We start from the raw sequence: 20823 nt of genomic DNA on the forward strand, positions 1-20823 counted from the left end.
ATGCGCCCTTTAGCACCTTCAAAAGACAGGCGCCCAGACGTGGGTAAGACAGCTTCTTCTCCTTTCAAGTCTGCTGATTTACGTCGAATGCCATTGTGACAGCAACAGTGCAACGCCTGGCGCATTCGCAAAGGGTGTTCGTTCGGTAGGTCCGTGTGCAGTGGGGCAGCGCAGGTGAAGATAAAGTGATTAAAAAAAGGTGTACCGACGGCAGTGTCATATGTAATTTTTGTCGCTTTATGCAAATTGTGCGCAAAATTATAGAATCAACAAATGTGCAAGCAGTGCAGCCAGCAGGTAAGTGCGCCGAAAGCAGCAGCAGCACCAGCGGCGAACAGGTTTGTGACCGTAAACCCACTGCTTGACTATTGAATGGATATATGGCTGTATGGCCAGTTGCTCGGCTGTCCAGCTACTTGCTGGGTTAGTTGGCTGCGGATCCGGCGAACCAGCGATCCGGAGGTGGCTTGGCTGCGCCTGCGTATCTAAATGCAACAATCAATTTTTACGTTTATCTGCCGTCGAATGCGCTCACTAACTCAGCCTGCAGCCAGCCTTTCGTAAATTTGCAGTGTTGCTTGATCTTCCGTACTTTTGTATTACTTGAGTGTGACTGTTATTTCACATTTAGCTGCATAACTATTGCAGCAGCAACACTTTCCATTTTCCGTTTTGAGACGTGACAAAGTGCAATTTTTACGCTCGAGAAGTGTGCAGCACACAAAGTGCCGGAAAATCTGACTGAACACTTAAAACACTCACACATGCAGGAACGACTATTTGCGCTGACACGGAGGTGCATTAGCGCACACTTTCAGATTCACTTACCATACTGTAATGCATTTTTTTGCACAAATGTGTACTTATGCGGCAGTGACGGCACCGTTGCATGTGACATTTCATTTGCCAGTGATGTGTTTTCCTGCTCATTGTTGTTGTTTAACTGTTTTTCATTTGTTTTCTATGTCGCCAGTAGAAATTGGCAAGAAATTTAATTGAGTTATTAACGAGTTGCAAGCAATTTTTTAATGCGCAATTTCACTGTTAGCCGCTGCCGTTGCCGCTGCCGCTGTGTCAGCTGTCCCGTCTCAACTGTTCACCTGGTTGTTGCTTGCCTTTTGCTTACCTCGTATGCAACCACAAATGCCAGTTGTCTGCTTTTCATTTGTGGCACGTTGCAGTATGTGGCAAGTTGTTTGGCTTAGGTACGGCGGCATGTGTATGTATGTACATATGTATTTGCAATTAGCTGGCATAATAAACTTACCCGACGGCCTGTTCAGTTTCACTATTTGCTATGTGCGCGATTATGAATATTTTTCGTATGTGTTTTTTTCTTTTTTTTTGTAATTCGCTTATTTCGTAATTTTATTGCTTTTCATTGCTTGCGACTTGTTGTCAGGTTAATAAAGTCATTTTGCAAAAATCTCCACTATGTTTGACGTTTAAATAAGTTAATGACTGTAATTAACATTGTTGTAGTCGCAACATGAACTTTAATTGACTGCATTTGCCATTTGCCAACGTGTGTAGATGGATGCGAACATTTGAAAGATAATTGAAAAAATGTAGCCGAAATTGTCAACAATTTTGCTTAATGGCAGGCAGCTTTTAACCGCTCAACATACTTTGCTGATCAGGAGAGCGACGTGCAGCAGATTCCATATATATAAGTACACAGTTGAATTAAGTTTCTTAAAAAGAAAAGAAATAGAAAAGCTTTCAGAAAGTACTCAATGTTTTAGAAGAATAGTCAAGTCCAAAGGAGGGTTGCTAAGTACTTATAAGCTGTATGCCCTCTCGTGAATTGCACTACTTTTTTCCGCAATAAGGAGCTAATAATCAGTATCAGATAAACGTTTGTTAAGTTTCAGCACTCAACAATAAATCCCTGCGGATGGGAAGCTTATTCTAAGAAATTGGAAAATCTATATCTTTTGTGCGCTTCGGTGAGCTTGCGCAAGAAATGATATACTTTCGATGCGGCTATATATGTAGGTACTCAAGGGGCTTTCAAAAGTCGCTTCTAGATGCTGTTTGAAAAAACATGTAAGAATATAGAACGTTTCAGATTCCCCCACTTTTATTCAAAATGCAATTATATGCAAAAAAAGGAAGGCTATTATACGAAAATTTAAATTTTCAAGATATTATCGCATTGAGTTCAACAATCTCGATCAGACTATTGTGTTCCAGCACTGAAATCGTTGTTGGCTTATTCGCATGCACTTTACTTTTCAAAAAACCCCACAAAAAGTAGTCTAGTGGAGTTAGATGACCTTATCGGACAGTTTATGTCACCATTTTGTGAAATTAATCGATAGGAAAACTTAGATTGCACTAATGCAACTAAATTCCCTGGTTGTGTGACGTGTGGCTCCATCCTTTTGATATCTTCATATCGTCTATATCTATTCATTGAAGCAAATATAAATCCTTATGTGAAATCCTCCAAACATTCGATTTGCTCGTTACAATGATACTGGTAGCATCACGACACGTTATAGAGGTGGTCATCAAAAGACTGCAACGTCACGTGCAATGGTTCAAAAAGTGAAGAAGCAACTTGAGCGAAATCCTCGACGAAATGCCAAATGATCTCAAAGTCAAGCCCTACAAGATCCAAAGGCGCGCGATCTCACACCAAAGCAACAAGTCAGATTGAGAGAGCGAAGGATTTGCTTCACTTGGCAGAAAGCGGTCGGTTTCCGAACATTGTGTTTTCTGACGAGAAAATTTTCCAAATAGAGCAATTCGTGAACTCCCAAAACCATAGGGCTTATTTGACCGACCGTTCATATTAGAATTTGAGTAATCGATTGGCCAACAGGAGGCAGCACCCGCCACAGGTAATGGTTTGAGCCGCTTTAACTGCAGATGCACGCTTTCTAATTATTTTCATCGAGCCTGGCTTCAAGGTAAATGCGAAATAGGTATTAGCGAAAAAGTATTCTGGAGGTTGCTTTGAAGCCGTGAGCAGACAAATATTTTGGTGGCCGACCCTCAATGTTCCGAACTTCATAACGTCCACACAATGACTCTCAAATTCACCAGACACGAATCCGATGGATTATTCTCTTTGGGTCATTTTGGAGAGCACGATCCGAACAAAAAGATTCACCAGTCTCGAGGCGCTAAAAAAAGCCATTGTCCGCGAGTGGACCAAAATTCCGGGAAGTTACGTATGGGCAGCTTGCGATTCGATTCTGGAATGTTTCAAGGCCATACACGAGCAAAAATAAATTGATTCTCAATTTTATACAATATTATTTTCACACATTTTTCACTTTGAATTGAATGAAAGTAATTTTTCAAGCTATATTCATTGGTTAAGCTTCGACTGCCTGTATACGTATACAGCGAGATATCAGGTGAGTCCATAAGTTCGTGCGTTTTTAAAGGTGATTTTAAAATTAATAAAAAAGATGTTTAAAGTATTTATTAATCAATAATATATTTTCCTTCATTATTTACAAAGTCTTCCCAACGTTAAGGCAAATTTTTAATTCCCTGCTCTAAAAATTGTTTGTCCTTGGAGCCAAAATACGCTTCGATATCCCTTTTTATAGCTTCTTTCGAGGAGTAGTTCTTGTTACTCATATGGGATTGAAGTCTACGGAAAAGGTGATAATCACAAGGTGCAATATCCGGAGAGTATGGTGGATGCGACATTAGCTCCCATCCGAGCTCGTTCAGCTTGCCTAATGTTTGCCTTGCGGTATGAGGTCTTGCGTTGTCGTGGTGAAACCAAAACTTTGCGTCTATTCACTAAAGACGGTCGACTTTTGTTAAGTGCCTCATTTAGGTTTGATAGCTTTGGGAATAATAATCAGCAGTTATGGTCTAGTTTGGTTCCAGAAGTTCATAATAAACAATACCGGCCATAACCCACCAAATAGACAGGAGAATCTTCTTGATGTGAAGACCATTTCTAGGGGTCGGCTCTGGTGTTTCATCTTTATCTAACCATTGGCGTTTGCGAACAGGATTATTCTAAAGGACCCATTTTTCATCACCAGTAATGATACGGTTCAAAAAACTTTCATTTTTAAGCCGCTGCAGCAGCTGAGAACACACATTCACTCTCTGCTGAAGGTTGGCGACGGAAAGTCTATGCGGAACCCATTTTCCCAGCTTTGAAACTTTTCCCAACTGAATGGATGCGATTCCATGCGATGAATTTAACCTCTGAGCCATCATATCGACTGTCAAATTTGGCTCAGCTTCCACGAGTTTGAGCAAAGCGTCGGAGTTAAAGACTTCAGGATGACCAGCGCGCGGGGCATCCTCCACGTCGCAGTTACCACTTCGGAATTTTAAAAACCACTTTTGCGCAGTCCTTATACTCACGGTATCCTCTCCGTGAACAGTGTTTATTTCTGCAGCAGCAGTTGTTTCATTTTTACCACTTTTATAAAAAAAATACAAAATATGCCTTTTATACGCGTTCGAAGATTCCATTTTATTTTTTAACAACACGTGCTTCTATCCGTGATTAAAATCACTTGTTGAGTGCACATTATATTGTATCAAAGTAGATATAAATAGTTTCGTTATATTCCGCGAAAAATTTGTTTTAAGCGCAAATAGTACAAAAGTGAAATTATGGGTAAAATACGCACGAACTTATGGACTATCCTCATACATTCTTTCGAAAAGATAGACAACCGTAATTAAAAATTCACCAGAGAATAAATTTTCCTCACACCCCAAGGTTGAATTAATGTTCTATCCAACTAATTCTTCTCCAAGTCATTCACTTGTTCACTCTATTCCTTAAAATTTAATTAAAGTTTTATCGTGAAAACATAAATATGCCACAATTAAATAATTGTGTGCCCTTGAGGCATACAAGTGCTAACTCAAGCCCACACTTGCCACATAACATCTTCCTCATCCGGCCGTGAGACGCACGCAACTGCTGTTGCAAATGATTTTACAAATATTTTGTTGAGATTGTAGAGTAATTGAAAACATGACATGTGCTGCACAACGACTATACATGTGATTGCAACAACAGTAATAAATGCATTAAAATCAAAGAAAAAAACATACAAATCCGGCCAACACAAAATGGCCTGTGATAACTGAAAAATAAAACGAAGGAAAAACGCATTAAATGTTGAAACGAAAGCAAATGGATGTCTGACATGTCCATTTTGTTGCGAGTGGCACACGAGTTGTTGAAATGAAAATGTAATTGCTTTACAATTTTGCGTTGTATGATATAAACTGAAAGAATATCTTATTTTTCGCGTGCGGCATTTCAGTAATTATTAAGTGGTGAATTCATGAGGATGTCGTTAATATAGAGGCGAGAAAATTCATGTATGTAAGCACTAATAAGTAGAAACTGTAGATATTAAATGGAAAAGTAGGAGAAAGGTCACTTGACATAATATGGTTATGATTTTTATAAAAGAGCGCTCGGGCTACTAGGCGTATGAGTAACCTCGTGAAAGAACTCTGATCGATTTCCGATTGATTTTGCCCCTCCATGATCGACAGTACTTCTGCATGACATATCAGCTGTTATGCAAAAAAATGTAAGTTCAAAACTTTTCTACGGTACTCAACATTAAAATGAATGTGCAATTTTTGTATCTACATTATAGTGGACGCGTTGCCCTAGAATATTAGAAACGTCCTAAGGGGCAGTTTTATAGTTATCTTGCAGTTTTCCTATGTCACAAAATACTGTTTCTAGCGTTTAATTTGTCTCTGTTATTGTTAAAGATGTACGTGTTCTCAACAACGCTCTGAATTTGAAACTTTAATATCAATGCCGTAATTCAGTTCACATCTTGTCTTTATACCTTCCACTTGTATTGTTAATTTTAAAGGTAGTAAGTGAAATAGTTCTAAAATTAACAGGTGCACTCATTTGTAATCCGTTTATTATAAAATGAGGTAATATAAGATATTTGGTATCACCTGCACACTTTTATTTTTCGATACCATATCCCTACGCCCAATAGCGGAGACACCATCAAACTTCCTTATAAATGCTAAGAGGAGTTTAGTAGACGTTTTCGTAAAAAGCTATTATTTAGTCAAGAAATTACATAAAATGTAAGAAGATCCTCTAAATATAGCCTGCGGTCTGTCTTAGTAGACATTACCCTACTCAAACCGCTATGAATGTACGCACTCTTTTATTGGCCTCATAGGCACAGACCAGCCAATATCGCTAAGTGGTTTCAGCACCAGTGCAACAAGTCCTCCTTTCCTGGAATTCCACAGTGACCAGATATCTAACTTAAAATAAATGTATTTTAACTTGCCAGAAGCTGAATAGTGTCCTAACATCCCTTTGTTCACCTGCTTGTGATAATCCCATCGGATAAAGTCTTGATTACCTCAAAATAAAACAATAAGCGCGCGATTTATGCTGTCACAGGTTGAGGCAACCTCAGCCTGAAACGCAATAGACTAAACTTCAATCCCAATACAAAGGTTGGTAATAGGCCTATATGTACTTGTTCTGTTCGTTTGCCCTAATTATTTTAGCTCAGTCTTAAATAAAGTTTCTATATAGTCATATGTACCCCCAAGAATTTTGTTCCTATGTTCTTCATTCGTTTACGTAAAATATAAGCAAAATAAAAAACGGTGTAAATATTGATAAAAGGCAGTTGAAGTATTTATTAAATTCACAATACTTGTATACTTATATAAACATTACATTTCTATAAAAAAAAATAAAAATGTTTAGCCGCATTATACTTTAGGATGTGCGCCAAAATATTGTGAAAAACTACTAAGATTCACGTGAGATGGACCAATTTGAAAATCGATTTTTTTTATAGAATAAAAAAAAATAAAAATATATATATATATGGTTTTCCAATAACAGGTGTTACAGGTGAATGGATTGCGGTCATAAAAATAGTTAAACATCTCAGATTTCTATCGAGAGATGATTAACGATTTTTATGGCCGGAATTGGATGGTATTGATCTGGACAATGTTTATTTTCAACAAGACGGCGCTACACGCCACACAAGCAATGAAACCATTGATCTTTTACGGGAAAAGTTTCCGGACCGATCTCTCGAAGAGGTGATCACAAGTGGCCACCGAGATCTTGTGATTTAACATCTTGTGACTTGTAAAAGAGAAGGTCTACGAAAACAGCCCAGGATGGATTCAAGGCCTCAAAGATGGAATTCGAGATATAATCGAGGACATAGGGCAGCCACTTTGCAATTCGGTTATGGAAAATTTCATGAAAAGAATATTGTCCTGTAAGCGTGGTCGTGGTGGCCATTTGCCTGATGTCACTTTCCACTATTAACGGCATACCTTCCTCTTTATAATGAAATAAACATTCGATCATTTATATTAAAAAATAGCATTTTTCTTTGAGTATCAAAATAACACTTCTGTTTGGAAAACCCTACATATAATTGGTTTTTTTTTCGCATGAGGAGGGACCTTCAGTTTCAAGATGTTTTTGCACAAATGGAGGGACCTTCAATTTCAAGACGACTGTAAACGGCAGATATTTCTTATGAGGACCTTTTTCATGGCAGAAATATACTCAAAGGTTTCCCATTGCCTGCCGAGGGGCGAGAGCTATTAGAAAAATGTTTTTCTTCCTTTTGGTGTTTCACCGAGACTCGAACCTATGTTCTCTCTGAATTCCGAATGGTAGACACGCACCAACCCATTCGGCTATGGCTATAATATTAACTAATCTCAGATGATAGAAAGGCCGACGTAGCCGAATGGGTTGGTGCGTGTCTACCATTCGAAAGTGCCGAGGTTCAAATCTTCGGTCATGAAAAAGCAACAAAATTTTTTCTGATTGCGGTCGCTCCATACTTTGAATAGTCACAAACAAGGTATGGACTACTCTATCCCTAGACTTATCTTCGACGGACTCTTCAAGACGAGCATACCGTCAAGAAGAGAGTAAAAACCACCAAGGTTATGGAGAAGCGGGGAATTACATTTCTATACAGATGGTTCCAAACTAGACGATAGAGTTGGCTATGGAGTATTCTCGAAGGAATTAGGACTGGAACTATCCATTCGAGTACCAGGCTACGAAAGTGTATCAGGCAGAAGTTCTAACTATAAAAGAAGTGGATATACAATATATCTAAAATACGTATGCTGTAACAGAAACTACAATACAATAAATATAATATAATATATTCTTTGATAGTCATGCGGTCATTAAATCAATGAATGCAGCTGTACTAAGATCAAAGGTTGCACAGGAATGCAGGGCAACTCTAAACGATATTAGTGTATTGTATTCAAGGTCATTCCGTGGCACAAAGATGCTGAGGAAAATTGAAAAGCCCAGCCAGAAAAGACACTACTCTTCAACTGCTTAGAGATAAAAGTACCTTTGGGATACCTATGGCCACGAACAAACTAATAATCAAAAACAAAATTATCCAAGAGGCCAATAGGTCATGGAGAGATAAAGGTATATGACAGCAAATAAGTAAAAAAAAGCAAAAGAACTGCTTAACTTTTGAAGAGAAGACATCTCGAAAGTCGTGGCTTATATAGCCGGTCATTGGCTATTTGGTAGGCATTCATTGATATTAGCAGCTTTCTCCGATTCATATTATAGCAGTTGTAGAGATGAGAAAGAGGAAGAAACAGTTGAGCACTTCCTTTCACTTGTCCAGTTTTAACTAAAATCAGAGCAGGTTTTCAAGGCAGATACTTTTTCAAATCTCTTACGAAACTGTCCAGCGTAGGTATTGGACATCTCAGAGAGTATTGCTGCCATAAAAAAACTGCTTATGAAAGAAAAACCATCTGCCGTTTGGAGTCGGCTTAAAACTGTCCATCCGTTCATTTGTGAACATCGCAATCACATTTTAATTTGAATGATAAATACCTATATATAAAGAATTTCTTTTCCCCCCAACCTAATATAAAAGTGTTTTGAAAACTTTCAGGGGAACAAAAAATGATTTTTTATGGATGATAGGTTTAAGGGGCACGTGAAAATTTCAGCAAAGTCTCGGCCAATTTAGAAAACTACGGTATTATTAGAAAGATATTTTCGCCACTGATCCACTTTGTTTCTTAAAAAGTTAGCACATGCAAGTCCCGATATTTTTTCCCCCATTTCCGTTCCGTGGATAAAATGTTTAAACATTTTTATGCGGACGGTATAACCTTAAACTCTTTTAACTCTGAGCTAATTTCATGCAAGAAATATTTTTCCAAAATAGTTCTATTTAGAAGCACTAGATTTTTGGAGGTATTTTTCCAATCAGTCCAGCTCAAGTTAATTTTTTTATTTTTGCAAATTATTTTGTCGAAAGTCTTATAATATTATATAATAAATTTTATGATGTCTGTGAAAAAATGGTACTTTCTGATAAAGCATCCTAATGGAGCTATTATCGTGTAAAGTACAAAACCGCCAATGAAAATAATGTTACTTTTTTCCAAACTTTACTCAAAGAGTTTCTCTCATTTATAAAGCCATGCCATTTCAGACTAGTTTTGTATGTAACCGTCAATGTGAGTATCAAAAAGGAATAGAATAATTACCGACATATCCATTACATTTTTATTTTGTTGCACTCAAACCGTTTACATTCTTTTTTTCTCATTTATTTCGCTTTTCATTCGTATAATTGTAGTATGCCGCTAATCCTAATTGAATGAATAGTAAAGGCGTGTGAGTGAGTTTGAAAACTTTGGAAAAGTTGTAACGCAAAGTAGCCTCAGGCAATGGCAGCATTTGTGGCATGCCACACGCATTTTTCTATGTAAATATAGTCGCAATTGTATGAATATAGTTCCCCATTTGAATGTGCATGGAAATGAATCACGCGTCTTTATTTTCATTTGAGCAGCGTTTGACTAGAACAACTGCCACACAACACGGCGTTGGCATGCAACATATTATATGTAGGTGCATATAACTACACAATCGCGGTCAGTTTTGCTACACTTCTGTTTGGCTGCCGGAAAATGAGATAACGTCGCTTTTGTTGCTGCTCTAAATGCGTATGTATGTATGTGTGTACTTTTTATTGTCTATTTTCAATTTTGTTTTAATTTAATTGAGTTGCACTTTCGGGGGCAAATGTGCTAAATATACATATCTTATTTCGTTTTACCAAAAGAGTGTTTTGTCAATGTTGCTGTTGGTGTTGTTGTTGTTATTGTTGCTCAGTGTACCTATGCTGCATACGCGTATTGAACCAGTTCAACCAGGCAGCTAACCAACCGGTGACTGTAGTGACCAGCCATCAGATAAAAGTGTCACAGTGGCTTTAATGCAGCAACGCTATTTCAAATCCAATTGCAATCACTAATATAGTCTATTGCAATTGTTGTAGCAGCAATTTTATCGCCTTTACGCGACACCGCGATTTGCCGCTTATCCACTTTGGTGCGATAATGTGCTACCACTTTGGCCGCGATCAGCAGCCGATGACCAAAGTGTCGCGCAATTTAACGAATTTCTAAAAAAGCTTTACTCATTGTTACCGCCAAAATGCCGGTGAGCGTGTGTGTGTGTGGCAGCAATGTGTTGCTAATGATTAACAACATGTTTTTGGCAGCAGGTGGCTGCATAGCGCACACAGATACATTCTGTAGTTGCCACCGTCGCAGATTTCATTTTTATTCAAATATTTTATTTATTTATTTACAAAATTTTTGGTTTCACATAAATATGTATGCATATACATCTGTCCATATTTTCCACATAATATTTTATTTTTGTTTTTGCCAGTTTCGCAATTCCTAGTTGCAGCCATTTAAGCCGTAATTGCAGTTCGATGTGACAAAATTAACATAGAAATGCAATCAAGCGACGCTAGCGGAATGGCCAAAAGACCAACAGGCAGCTGGCTGGCTGGCAGGCCAGCAATTGATGTGACAACTATTACTTGAGCGTATGTTTGTATGTATGCATGCGCGTTTGTATGAGCGCTAGTGTGTGTGTGCTGGTGCATTAGCTTGGAATTTTGAGCCTCAGAGGAATTTCAATTTAAGTTTTATAGGAATGATTACAATCGATTTAAAATTTGCAAATGTGCGGTTAAATATTTATTATGTAAATATGTGCGCTGCCTTTTTTGTTATTTGTATCATATTTAATATATATAGGAATTACAAATGGCACTTTAATGACCTGCAGCAAACGAGTGAATATTTACATACATAAGTACATAGTTGTGTAAATGTAATGGCACGATATGACTGGAAAAAAATCTCGGCTTAATGATGACTAATGGGACATAGAAATCGGATAAAAATTAAAATGAAATTGTTTTTATTAACAAAGTATTGGTTCACATGAAATGAGTAAAAAAATTTATTTATGTACAAAGTTCGGCATTTAATCAGCTTTTTTTGGATAAAAGGGATTATTTAACTAAAGGAGTGTGCTGGGCCGGTTTTAGACCGCGGAAAGGAGTGAACAGTACAGCAAGTTATTGAATTAAATTAGAATTCGGATTGGCGGGTAGAATATATAATTAAAATAGTTTAACTAAGTGGGGCGGCAACTCTAAAACCAATATCTCCAGAGCATTAGTATGGGATAAGCAATGAGTAGGGCACCGCTTTCATTGACCTATAAAGAAAGGGAAGTTTAAAGGGAATTAAAAAGCGGAAAGCATCTGGTGCTTACCCTTATTAAATCACTTTTAAGCAATTTATTAGTGACGAAAATTTGGCTGGCTATAGCCATACATTTGGCGGCCGCTGTAGCCGAATGGGTTGGTGCGTGATTACCGTTCGGAATTTACAGACAGAACGTTGGTTTGAATCTCGGTGAAACACCAAAATTAAGAAAAACATTTTTCGGTCGCCCCTCGGCAGGCAATGGAAAACCTCCGAGTGTATTTCTGCCATGAAAAAGTTCTTCATAAAAAATATCTGCCGTTCGGAGTCGGCTTGAAACTGTAGGTCCCTCCAACATCAACACGTACACCACAAATAGGAGGAGGAGCTCGGCCAAACACCCAAAAAGGGTGTGCGCGCCAATTATACTGTGGGCAAAAAGTAAGGTGAATTTGGTTGTAAAATGAAAAATTTTTATTTTTTCTTATAAATCAATTTCATCCCCTTCAAAATAATCCCCTCTCGATGAAATACACTTATGCCAACGATTTTTCCAATCCCCGAAACATGCCAAATAATCCATTTCCGGTATAGCCATCAGCACCTTCTTCGTTCAGCTTTTATCTCCTCAATCGACTCGAAACGCATTCCCCGGAGTGGTCTCTTGAGTTTTGGGAATAGCCAGAAGTCACACGGAGCCAAATCAGGTGAATACGGTGATTGCGGAACGATATGCGTGGAATTTTTGGAGAAATGGTCACGAAGAACGAGTGCAGTGTGAGACGGTGCATTATCGTGATGCAAAAACCAAGAGTTGTTGGCCCATAATTCTGGTCCTTTTAGACCAATTGCTTCACGTAAACGACGCATAACGCTCAAATAATATTCCTTATTAACAGTTTGGCCGGGTGGAAGGAATTCATAGTACACCACACCACGAAAATGGAAGAAAACTGTCATCATGACCTTTATTTTTAAACGACTTTGACGTGCTCTTTTCGGTCTGGCCTCGCCTTTAGCACGATATTCGCTTGATTGGTCGGTTGTCTCAGGGTCATAAGCATAAATCCAAGTCTCATCTCCCGTAATGATGCACTTGAGCTTGTCCTGATAGTCTGAAAGCATTCTTTCACACACATCAACCCGACGACTTTTACCCAAGAAATTGAGAGTTTTCGGTACCAAACGAGATTTGACTTTTCGTAGGCCCAAATGGTTTTTCAAAATGGTTTTCACAGATACTTCTGATATTCCGATCATATCAGTAAGGTCTTTAACAGTCAACCGACGATTTTTGAGCACTAACTCCTTCACTTTATTGACGTGTTGGTCATCTGTTGACGTCGATGGTCGTCCGTAGCGCTCCAGGTCATCAACACGTTCTCGACCCTCTTTGAAGTAAGGTCTTTAACAGTCAACCGACGATTTTTGAGCACTAACTCCTTCACTTTATTGACGTGTTGGTCATCTGTTGACGTCGATGGTCGTCCGTAGCGCTCCAGGTCATCAACACGTTCTCGACCCTCTTTGAAGTCTTTGTACCACTTATAAACATTTTTCTGCGACATGGCCGAATCACCAAATGCCTTCTGCAACATGCTAAACGTTTCCGCAGCCGAAATTTCATTCCGCAAACAAAATTTGATGGCACTTCTCTGCTCAATCAAATCAGATATTGTAAAAATCGAAAAATGCACTCTTGGTCGTTTGGTAAACACAAGCGTAAATATATTACTGATAATGACATTCACATGAAAGTTGGCCCAGATGTTATTAACAGTGCTGCCAACTCATGAAAAAAATAACTAGAGCGAAATTTTAGTCCCGCGAAGTTTGACAAATAAATTCACCCTACTTTTTGCCCACAGGTATATATTATATATAACCACACATTTAGAGATATGAAAAGTTAATTTTATTGAGAATCTATATTTCATAAAAATATTTGTATATAAGATTCCAGCGTGTACTACTGTTATTTATTTATTTTTTTATTTGTGTGATAGTTCTTAGCTATTGAGATAATTTTGTAATTATATGTATCATATATGAGTAGATCGGTAAAGAAAACGACATTATTATTGAAAATTAAATGATGATGAATGCTATTAGTCCATAAAATTAAAAAAAAAATTAAGTTTGAACTTGTTTTACTTTATTTTCATATTAAAATTTAAAGGCGTTACAATGTTTTTGAATGTTTCAAAATTTTGACATGCGGTATTTTCGTTACCGCTTTCATTGTCAGTAGAAGTTTTTAATTTGTTGGTGTACTCTGTACTGGAGTAGATGTCACATATATTGCTTTAGGTTTTTTAATGGCAATACCTTTCGAGGGAACGTAACCTGCGAAATCAAGAGGCAAATCTAAAGAAATCAAATTTTTTGCTATCTTGAAGCCAGTAAACTTTATAACGCTCAACGCGTGAATGTAAGGTGATTGTGCAAGCTTTGAACTCCGAAACAGTTAGCGTAATTTTGACCCACAGAACCCCACAGAACTTGAGTCGTGAAAAGTTTTATATCGAATACATTTGGTTTTGTATTGCTCATGTAGGCACTCGAGCCTGTGATGTGCTTAGTACGCAGTTTTTCCCAAATACGCTTAAGTCTATCCATTCGAATATTTTGCAATGCCAGGTTATTCTCGAATTCAGTGAATTTTGTAGACTATTTGCGCAAGTCATCGAAAAACCTTCGAATATTTCCTTGAACACCTCAAGACTTTCCGCGTGCCAATTATACTGAACAGCTGGCAACGGGTTAGTTTGGTGCCGTTGTTTCGGTGAGCAATTTGACTCTCGTCTCGTATGTAAAGTCTAAATACTTTGTGGATAAATCAGTTTCGATTAAGGCATTTGAAGCCAACATTACTAAAGTTATTCACGAGATATTGCCCCGAGTCCTCCTGCTCGTCATTCGAAATTGGTGTTTAAGGGATTAATAAGGGATAATAAAAATTGCCGAAGCAATTTGAATTTTGGTTTTTTATTTCAATTTAAAATCCGACACCTCTAAATTGATCACCCTTTATTAGATTCTGCATGTAGAGATGCATGTCTTTCAAATACGATATTTGCTTTTATTATTAGCTGTTGTTTCATGTATTTGTTTTGCCTGTTTGTAATTACTTAAACACCAATGCCGTTTTGTTAGTCTATAGTTTTGTTGTTGTTTTTCTTGTTTTAGACAGTCAGAGTTATTTGTTGCCACAATTACGTTGTTAAGCGTTTTCAATCAATTTGTTTGTTTACATTGTATTTGTTTTTGATGTTGCTGTTGTTGTCGCTGTCAGCCTTTTTCTTGCTGCCTTCAACATTTGACAATTTCTTCCTTCCAGCTCTCAGCATGGGGCTGCAATTTTCTACGAAAATCAGCGATTTTCGCCGACGATTTGGTTTTTTAAGTACACAGTTGTCATGTTTGAAAATCGCTGTTTGATGCACAAAGACAACAACTACAACAGCAAAGTTAGGCGAAGCATAACAACAAGCGAGTGTTTGCAATTTAGTGCCGAACTGCAACTCCCCACCTTTGCCTCTTCCAATTCCACCTTTTCTTCCACACATCACTGAATTTCCTCCTCCAGCGTACTTTGTGTTCATTCCTTGCAATGGTCTATCGCGCTATTGTTTTAACAATCTGTATTTGTTGTTGTTGTTATTGTTGTTCCCAATAGGCGCTTGCTGCATGGTATCTTTAAAATTGCCAACATAATACAACTGATTTATTTGTTTTTTCGTAAAAAATTCTGCCCATGCAACACAAATATCGTAACTCAAAATCAGACGTCATCTGTGAATTTTCACTACGTCTACCTACCTACCAATCAACCGCGACATTCTGCGCGCCAACAGCCACTCACTCATTCACTTACTCACTCACTCTCTCAACTAATTCTCTGTTGCACAAGCCGCTTGCACAGCCAGGCAGGAGGCCGTCAAGGCAAACAGTCAGTCAAGAGTTGTGATCTAACGCGTCCAACAGCCCAAATACCCATCCATCCAACTAACCATTCATTGCATGAGCTGATGCGCTGGCGATTTGGCCTTTTTTAAGCCATCACGCCCCGCAGAATGTCCGATTTCTCCTGATATTGAGCCGATCAACAACCACCTTCTAAGAAGAAACTCCATAGTAAGCTGTTTTCGCAGAAGCAACCATTCTCCCGTTAACCTTGCTTGAGCCATCCACAATTTAAGCCATCAATCCGTCTGCCCATCTGTTTGTTCCTTCCTCATACATTTCAGCCTATTCACTATACATATGTATGTATAATTTTATGTGTTGTTGCCCGTTCTGTTGCAGTCACTTTGCCTTGCGGCCCCCAATCCAGCCATTTGTCAGTTTGTTTGCATTATTAGTTGGAATCTCACGTTTGGAAAGACAAATGGCTGCGCTATCAGCAACTGGAGTAATCGATGTTCAATGATGATTGATTAGCAACAATTTCGCTGTTACGCTGCTCGCCTCACAACAACAGCAACAAGCACAAAAGGCGCACAACAACTAGCACTCAGCATTCATCGTCAAGTTGACTTGCTTTCGTTTCGTTTCAACTGTCGGACAGACGCTTGACGTTGGACTGCCGTCGTAGTCATTTCACCCGCTGCCATTGGCGTAAATGATTTTACACGGCCGCCAACCGCCAGCCATCGACATTTGATTTGTGGAGCTCTCGTCGTTCTCAATGCCTCAATGGTTTCGATGTCGCAATGGCGCGCATGATGATACTTCTGTGGCGTTTCTTTGCTTATCTCTGTGGCATTTTTAATGTATTCGATTTTTCGCCGTTTCTATGCCCCAAAGAGACTAAGCCTAAATGGTTACAACAATCGCTAGGGGCCGTAATGTGTTGGAATACATAGCATTTTTTCTTTGCAAATTGATGTACTTTTGCATTGTTGGGTTCGAGATAATGAGCTATAAAATTGAGTTGTTTTCGTTGATTTTCTGTTTTTTTTGTTTCGCATCAGCGCATTTCCATTAGTTGGTATCGATTTTTGAAATTTACTTAATTTGCAAAAGTTTTAAGAAGAAAAAATTTCACACATACACCTGTGTGCACAATAGTAGCAACACGACAAATTACAAAGTTTTAACTATTTAATTATTTTTTATTTAATTTTCTCTTATTCTTTATATAAATGTAGTTCCCTCTAGAACGAAAACTGTATAACTCAATGCTTCAAACTTTATATTGTACAAATTTAAAAAAAATTAAACAAATTTTCATCAAAATTTCAATTTTCTAATCCGAATCTTTATGAAAAATGTTGGGTATGCATTGTATAGCACATTGATTTTTTTTAATTTTTTTTTTGTTTTTAATTAAACTTGGCTGTTAATTTTCTAGTCTGTCTCTACTTATCATTCATAGAAGAATTTTTAAAAATATTTGAATTGTATTAAAGGCATATTTCCTATAAAATATACTTTATAGTAAACATTTTAACATTTCATAAGTAGCTCTTAGGTGAGCTGGATCGGTGTTTTTTTACTTTTCAACCTCAAAAAGATACCCAATGGTGTCATAAGAATAGAGGCCACTTTACTTAGGTTTCATTGAAGGCGATCTCGGAATTTGCTTAGTCGCCTGTGGACTGTAGTCATAATGCCGACCAGCCTCACGACAATATTCACGTTGCGTATTTACAACTGAAAATTGCGATGAAGCGGAAATTTGCGATGCGTATGGAGAAGGTGTAATAGGCGAGTATACAGCATGGATATGGTTTGCAAAGTTTAAAAATGGCGGCTTTGACATCGATGATACGTCCCGCAGAGGAAGGCCTTCTGAATGTGAATTATTCATCCAAAAAAGATCATGAAATCTGTTTGGTGGGACTAGGAGGGCATGGTGCATTGAGAAATGCGCGAAAAGAATGTCACGGTCAACAAGGAGGTCAAAACGTACTCCTTCACGACAGCGACAGGCCCTTCAGCATCCGCCGTATTTTCCGGACCTTCGCACCGCCCAATTAACATCTTTTCCGCCCCTGTCAAACCATATGAAGGGCGTTACCTTCGATAACAAAGAGGCTCAATAACTTCTTTGACTCTAGCCCAGTTGATTTTTGGCTAAACGACATCAACAAATTGATCAAGAGGTGAGAAGTTGTTGGCGAATATATAATTGAAGTCTTCGGTAAAAATGCACGAACTTATTCCCCAACCCAATATATATTTTGATAACTGGATGTCGTTGATGACTTTGACAGCTGCTAAAACATAGCAAACGCTGTCGTTATAACACACTTTTCTAAAATTACCTTATATTGGGTGACATAAGTAAATGTCTTCTACTAAAGGTATACTTAAAAATTATAACTGTAAACTGTGTCGAAGTCGCCTAGAGATTAATTTGCGCATAGTCGGTTTAATAAAATGAGATACTTCGCGCTGTTCTTCAAACTCATTTACTTCTTTTCTTTGCCCAACTTAGGACGAGCTAATAAAGCGGCTGTTGATGACTAGAATGGAGCCACTCCCGTTCATCAGCAGATATAGCTTCATGCGAATAACTCACTTGAAGCTCACTCGATACGAAAACTTGTTCTTTAAAAGAAGTGATAAATAGTTGTACGCTGAACTTTAGATCCACCACATGAAAAGACCTTCCAACTAAAGCCAAAGCTGTTGCTACCGCCCAAGGTATTGCTCCTTTTACACCCTTTATAATTTAATACGAGTATAATCGTTATACTTTTGTAAAGCTCTTGTTATTTATATCAAAAACGCAAAAACTTTCGTGAAGTCTTACAAAATTTCAGTTTGGGAAGTTTAACGCAATTTACAAAGCTATTTGCATAAATACCTATTTTGACATAAATATCTATTATGCATTAAATTTCATAGGAAAAAATTAATACATACTCGTATATAAAACATTACCTTTCCGGAACGTTTACGGAATTAACGATTTATGCTATGATGCAGTGACTTAAATTTTACGACGCAAGTACATAATTATCAACAGTGTCAAAAACACACATCAAATTTTCTATAATACACTAGTATTAGTATGAGTAAAGCATGTGCGTTTATGCACGAACAATATACTAAATGTATTTGATTTTCTTTGAAGTGTCTTGTTTACTTAGTAACAAGACCATCAGCCAACGACTCCGCCAACGCCACACACACTCATTCTCACACATGATTTATGTTATTATTTTTGCACAGAGTTCTCTATAATCAAAGAACATCAATCGCTGTTGTAATGCTCAATTATGAACATAAACTCTTACATCCATACAAGCCATACATATTTATTGAATTTATGAACTTTTAATGCAGAAACAACCCAACTCAGCCTTTGCAGATATCTAACTTTTTATGCTTCGATGCCTTGTAGACAATGCAAAAACAAATCGTTAATGTATATTTTCCACATTCAATTCTGGAATTGTTAACAAATGCTAAAATTGTAAATCAGCAACATCCGACGCCCACTTTGTTTGTTTCTTCAAAATTATTAGATAGAAACGATTCTGAATTGAAGTCTTTATTTGCGCGCATTAGCCAACGTATTGAATTGAGGATGATGAGGCAAGCGTTGCTTACACATTTATGTGCTTGAATGTGTACTCTTCTCTTGGAGTAGAATTGAACTTAAATGCATTCAGTTATTTGTTGAAGAGGCTGCCTGCTTGGCTGCCACTTTCTAAGCGTGTGGGTGACTGCGAAAAATGTAAAGATGCTTATCAAAATCAGATACAGGGTCTTTTAAATACGAGTTTAAGAGAGAACTTAAATGCAAATTTAGCACACACATATGAATTAAATCAGAAATTCATATACTGTATTTGGTAGCAAGACACGAGAAGACAGACTTTTATGCCAAAAAAGAGGCGAAAGGGCCATTTATTGGACCAATCTCATTTTTCGCCGTTAATTAAAACAACCGCACCAAGAAAACCAAAAAATGGGTCCAAAAAAATCTAAGAAATACTGGAACGGCACAAACGGCCTTAATAACTCCAAGAAAATTCCTAAACTTTAATGCCAACAGACCAAATCTACCCTAACCCTAGACAAAAAATCCTCAGATTACTCTGTAAAGCACTTACAGGCCACTTTGCTTACAATAAAAACCCACTCTTCAATGCAATAAGACTATCTAGCACTGGTTTATGCAGATTCTGCTGTGGAGAAGAGTAGTCCAAGGAACACTTAATTACCAACTGTGAAGCATTAGGCCATAGGAGACACGGAGTCCTGGGCTCGTACGTACTACAGGATGAAGCCTTACAACTGTTCCCCCCTAAGGAGCTAGTTCTATTCCTCGCAATACTAAAAAAAATCTAGGGTCTGTCAGACTCACGCACGGTAGAAGTGAAACTTCTAAGTTGGTTGTTCCATGCATGGGAGCCCAACAGAAAGAACGCGATAAACCAATTTACCGGGGCTGTGTATTAATTACGAGTTTAGTGAATTTTCTATTCAAACCCATACGTTAACGAGGTTATGTATTCAAAATCCCTCATTCGTGATGTATTTCATCGTACATTTATGTGATATATTTTTTGATATATTTACTTAATATATATTTACCTTGGATTGCCATGTATTTCATCAGGCATATTGGAGACAACTATCTGTTGATGAGTCGCATCTGATGCGCAAATTTGCGTCACATCGGTCTCACTCTGACTCATTTTGCCCGTAACTTAATTGTTCACCAACACACACTGAATTTAAGCATATCGCTTCGTTCAGTGCGAATCACAGGTCAACGCAATATCCTAACCTCGCTTCACACTTACTGAACGGCTGATGCACGGCGTGGGTAGTTTGCTATAGAGCAGTGCTGTCCATCCCATACATCAATTGATGACACGTATTCTTACTCTCCATCGTTCAGTCGTTAGCAAACCAGCAACGAATAAACAACACGTTTGTCCGCGACGCTTAATGTATGCAATACAATGCCCTGTGAGAGCTTTTTTATGCTAGAAAGTGCCTTTGGCGACTTGCAATGCCTTTTATGTTACAAGTCGTTCAAAGGAAGCTATAGATGTAATATCAAAAGGCATTTCGATTCCTCCCACAAAAATTTTCTACTCCAATCCAATATTTATTTATTTTGGTTTAAATTTCCCACTGGGCTGCTCCCATTCTCTCGTTCTCACTTATACACTCACATTTTTCATTTTGGACAGCACTGCTATAGAGCAAACCGGGGAGAAAGAAAGGCATTCGAGAGAGAAGGGGAGAGACGGCGTGTCTCGGTGGCTCCCTCACATCGTTCAGCGCTTG

The 20823-nt window shown here is 38.0% G+C and overlaps 1 protein-coding gene across 1 annotated transcript in view; it reads left to right on the top strand.

Annotated features, from left to right (window-relative positions):
• The first annotated feature begins 239 nt into the window (after window positions 1–239).
• The window catches only part of LOC128861836 (uncharacterized), a 116145-nt gene continuing 95561 nt past the window's right edge, over window positions 240–20823 (top strand). Inside the window, exon 1 of the mRNA XM_054100210.1 lies at window positions 240–297. Coding sequence (XP_053956185.1) covers window positions 240–297 — 58 coding nt within the window. The remainder of the gene's footprint in view (window positions 298–20823) is intronic.

The sequence above is a fragment of the Anastrepha ludens genome, chromosome 4 (assembly GCF_028408465.1).
Source record: "Anastrepha ludens isolate Willacy chromosome 4, idAnaLude1.1, whole genome shotgun sequence".
Taxonomy (NCBI): Eukaryota; Metazoa; Arthropoda; class Insecta; order Diptera; family Tephritidae; genus Anastrepha; species Anastrepha ludens.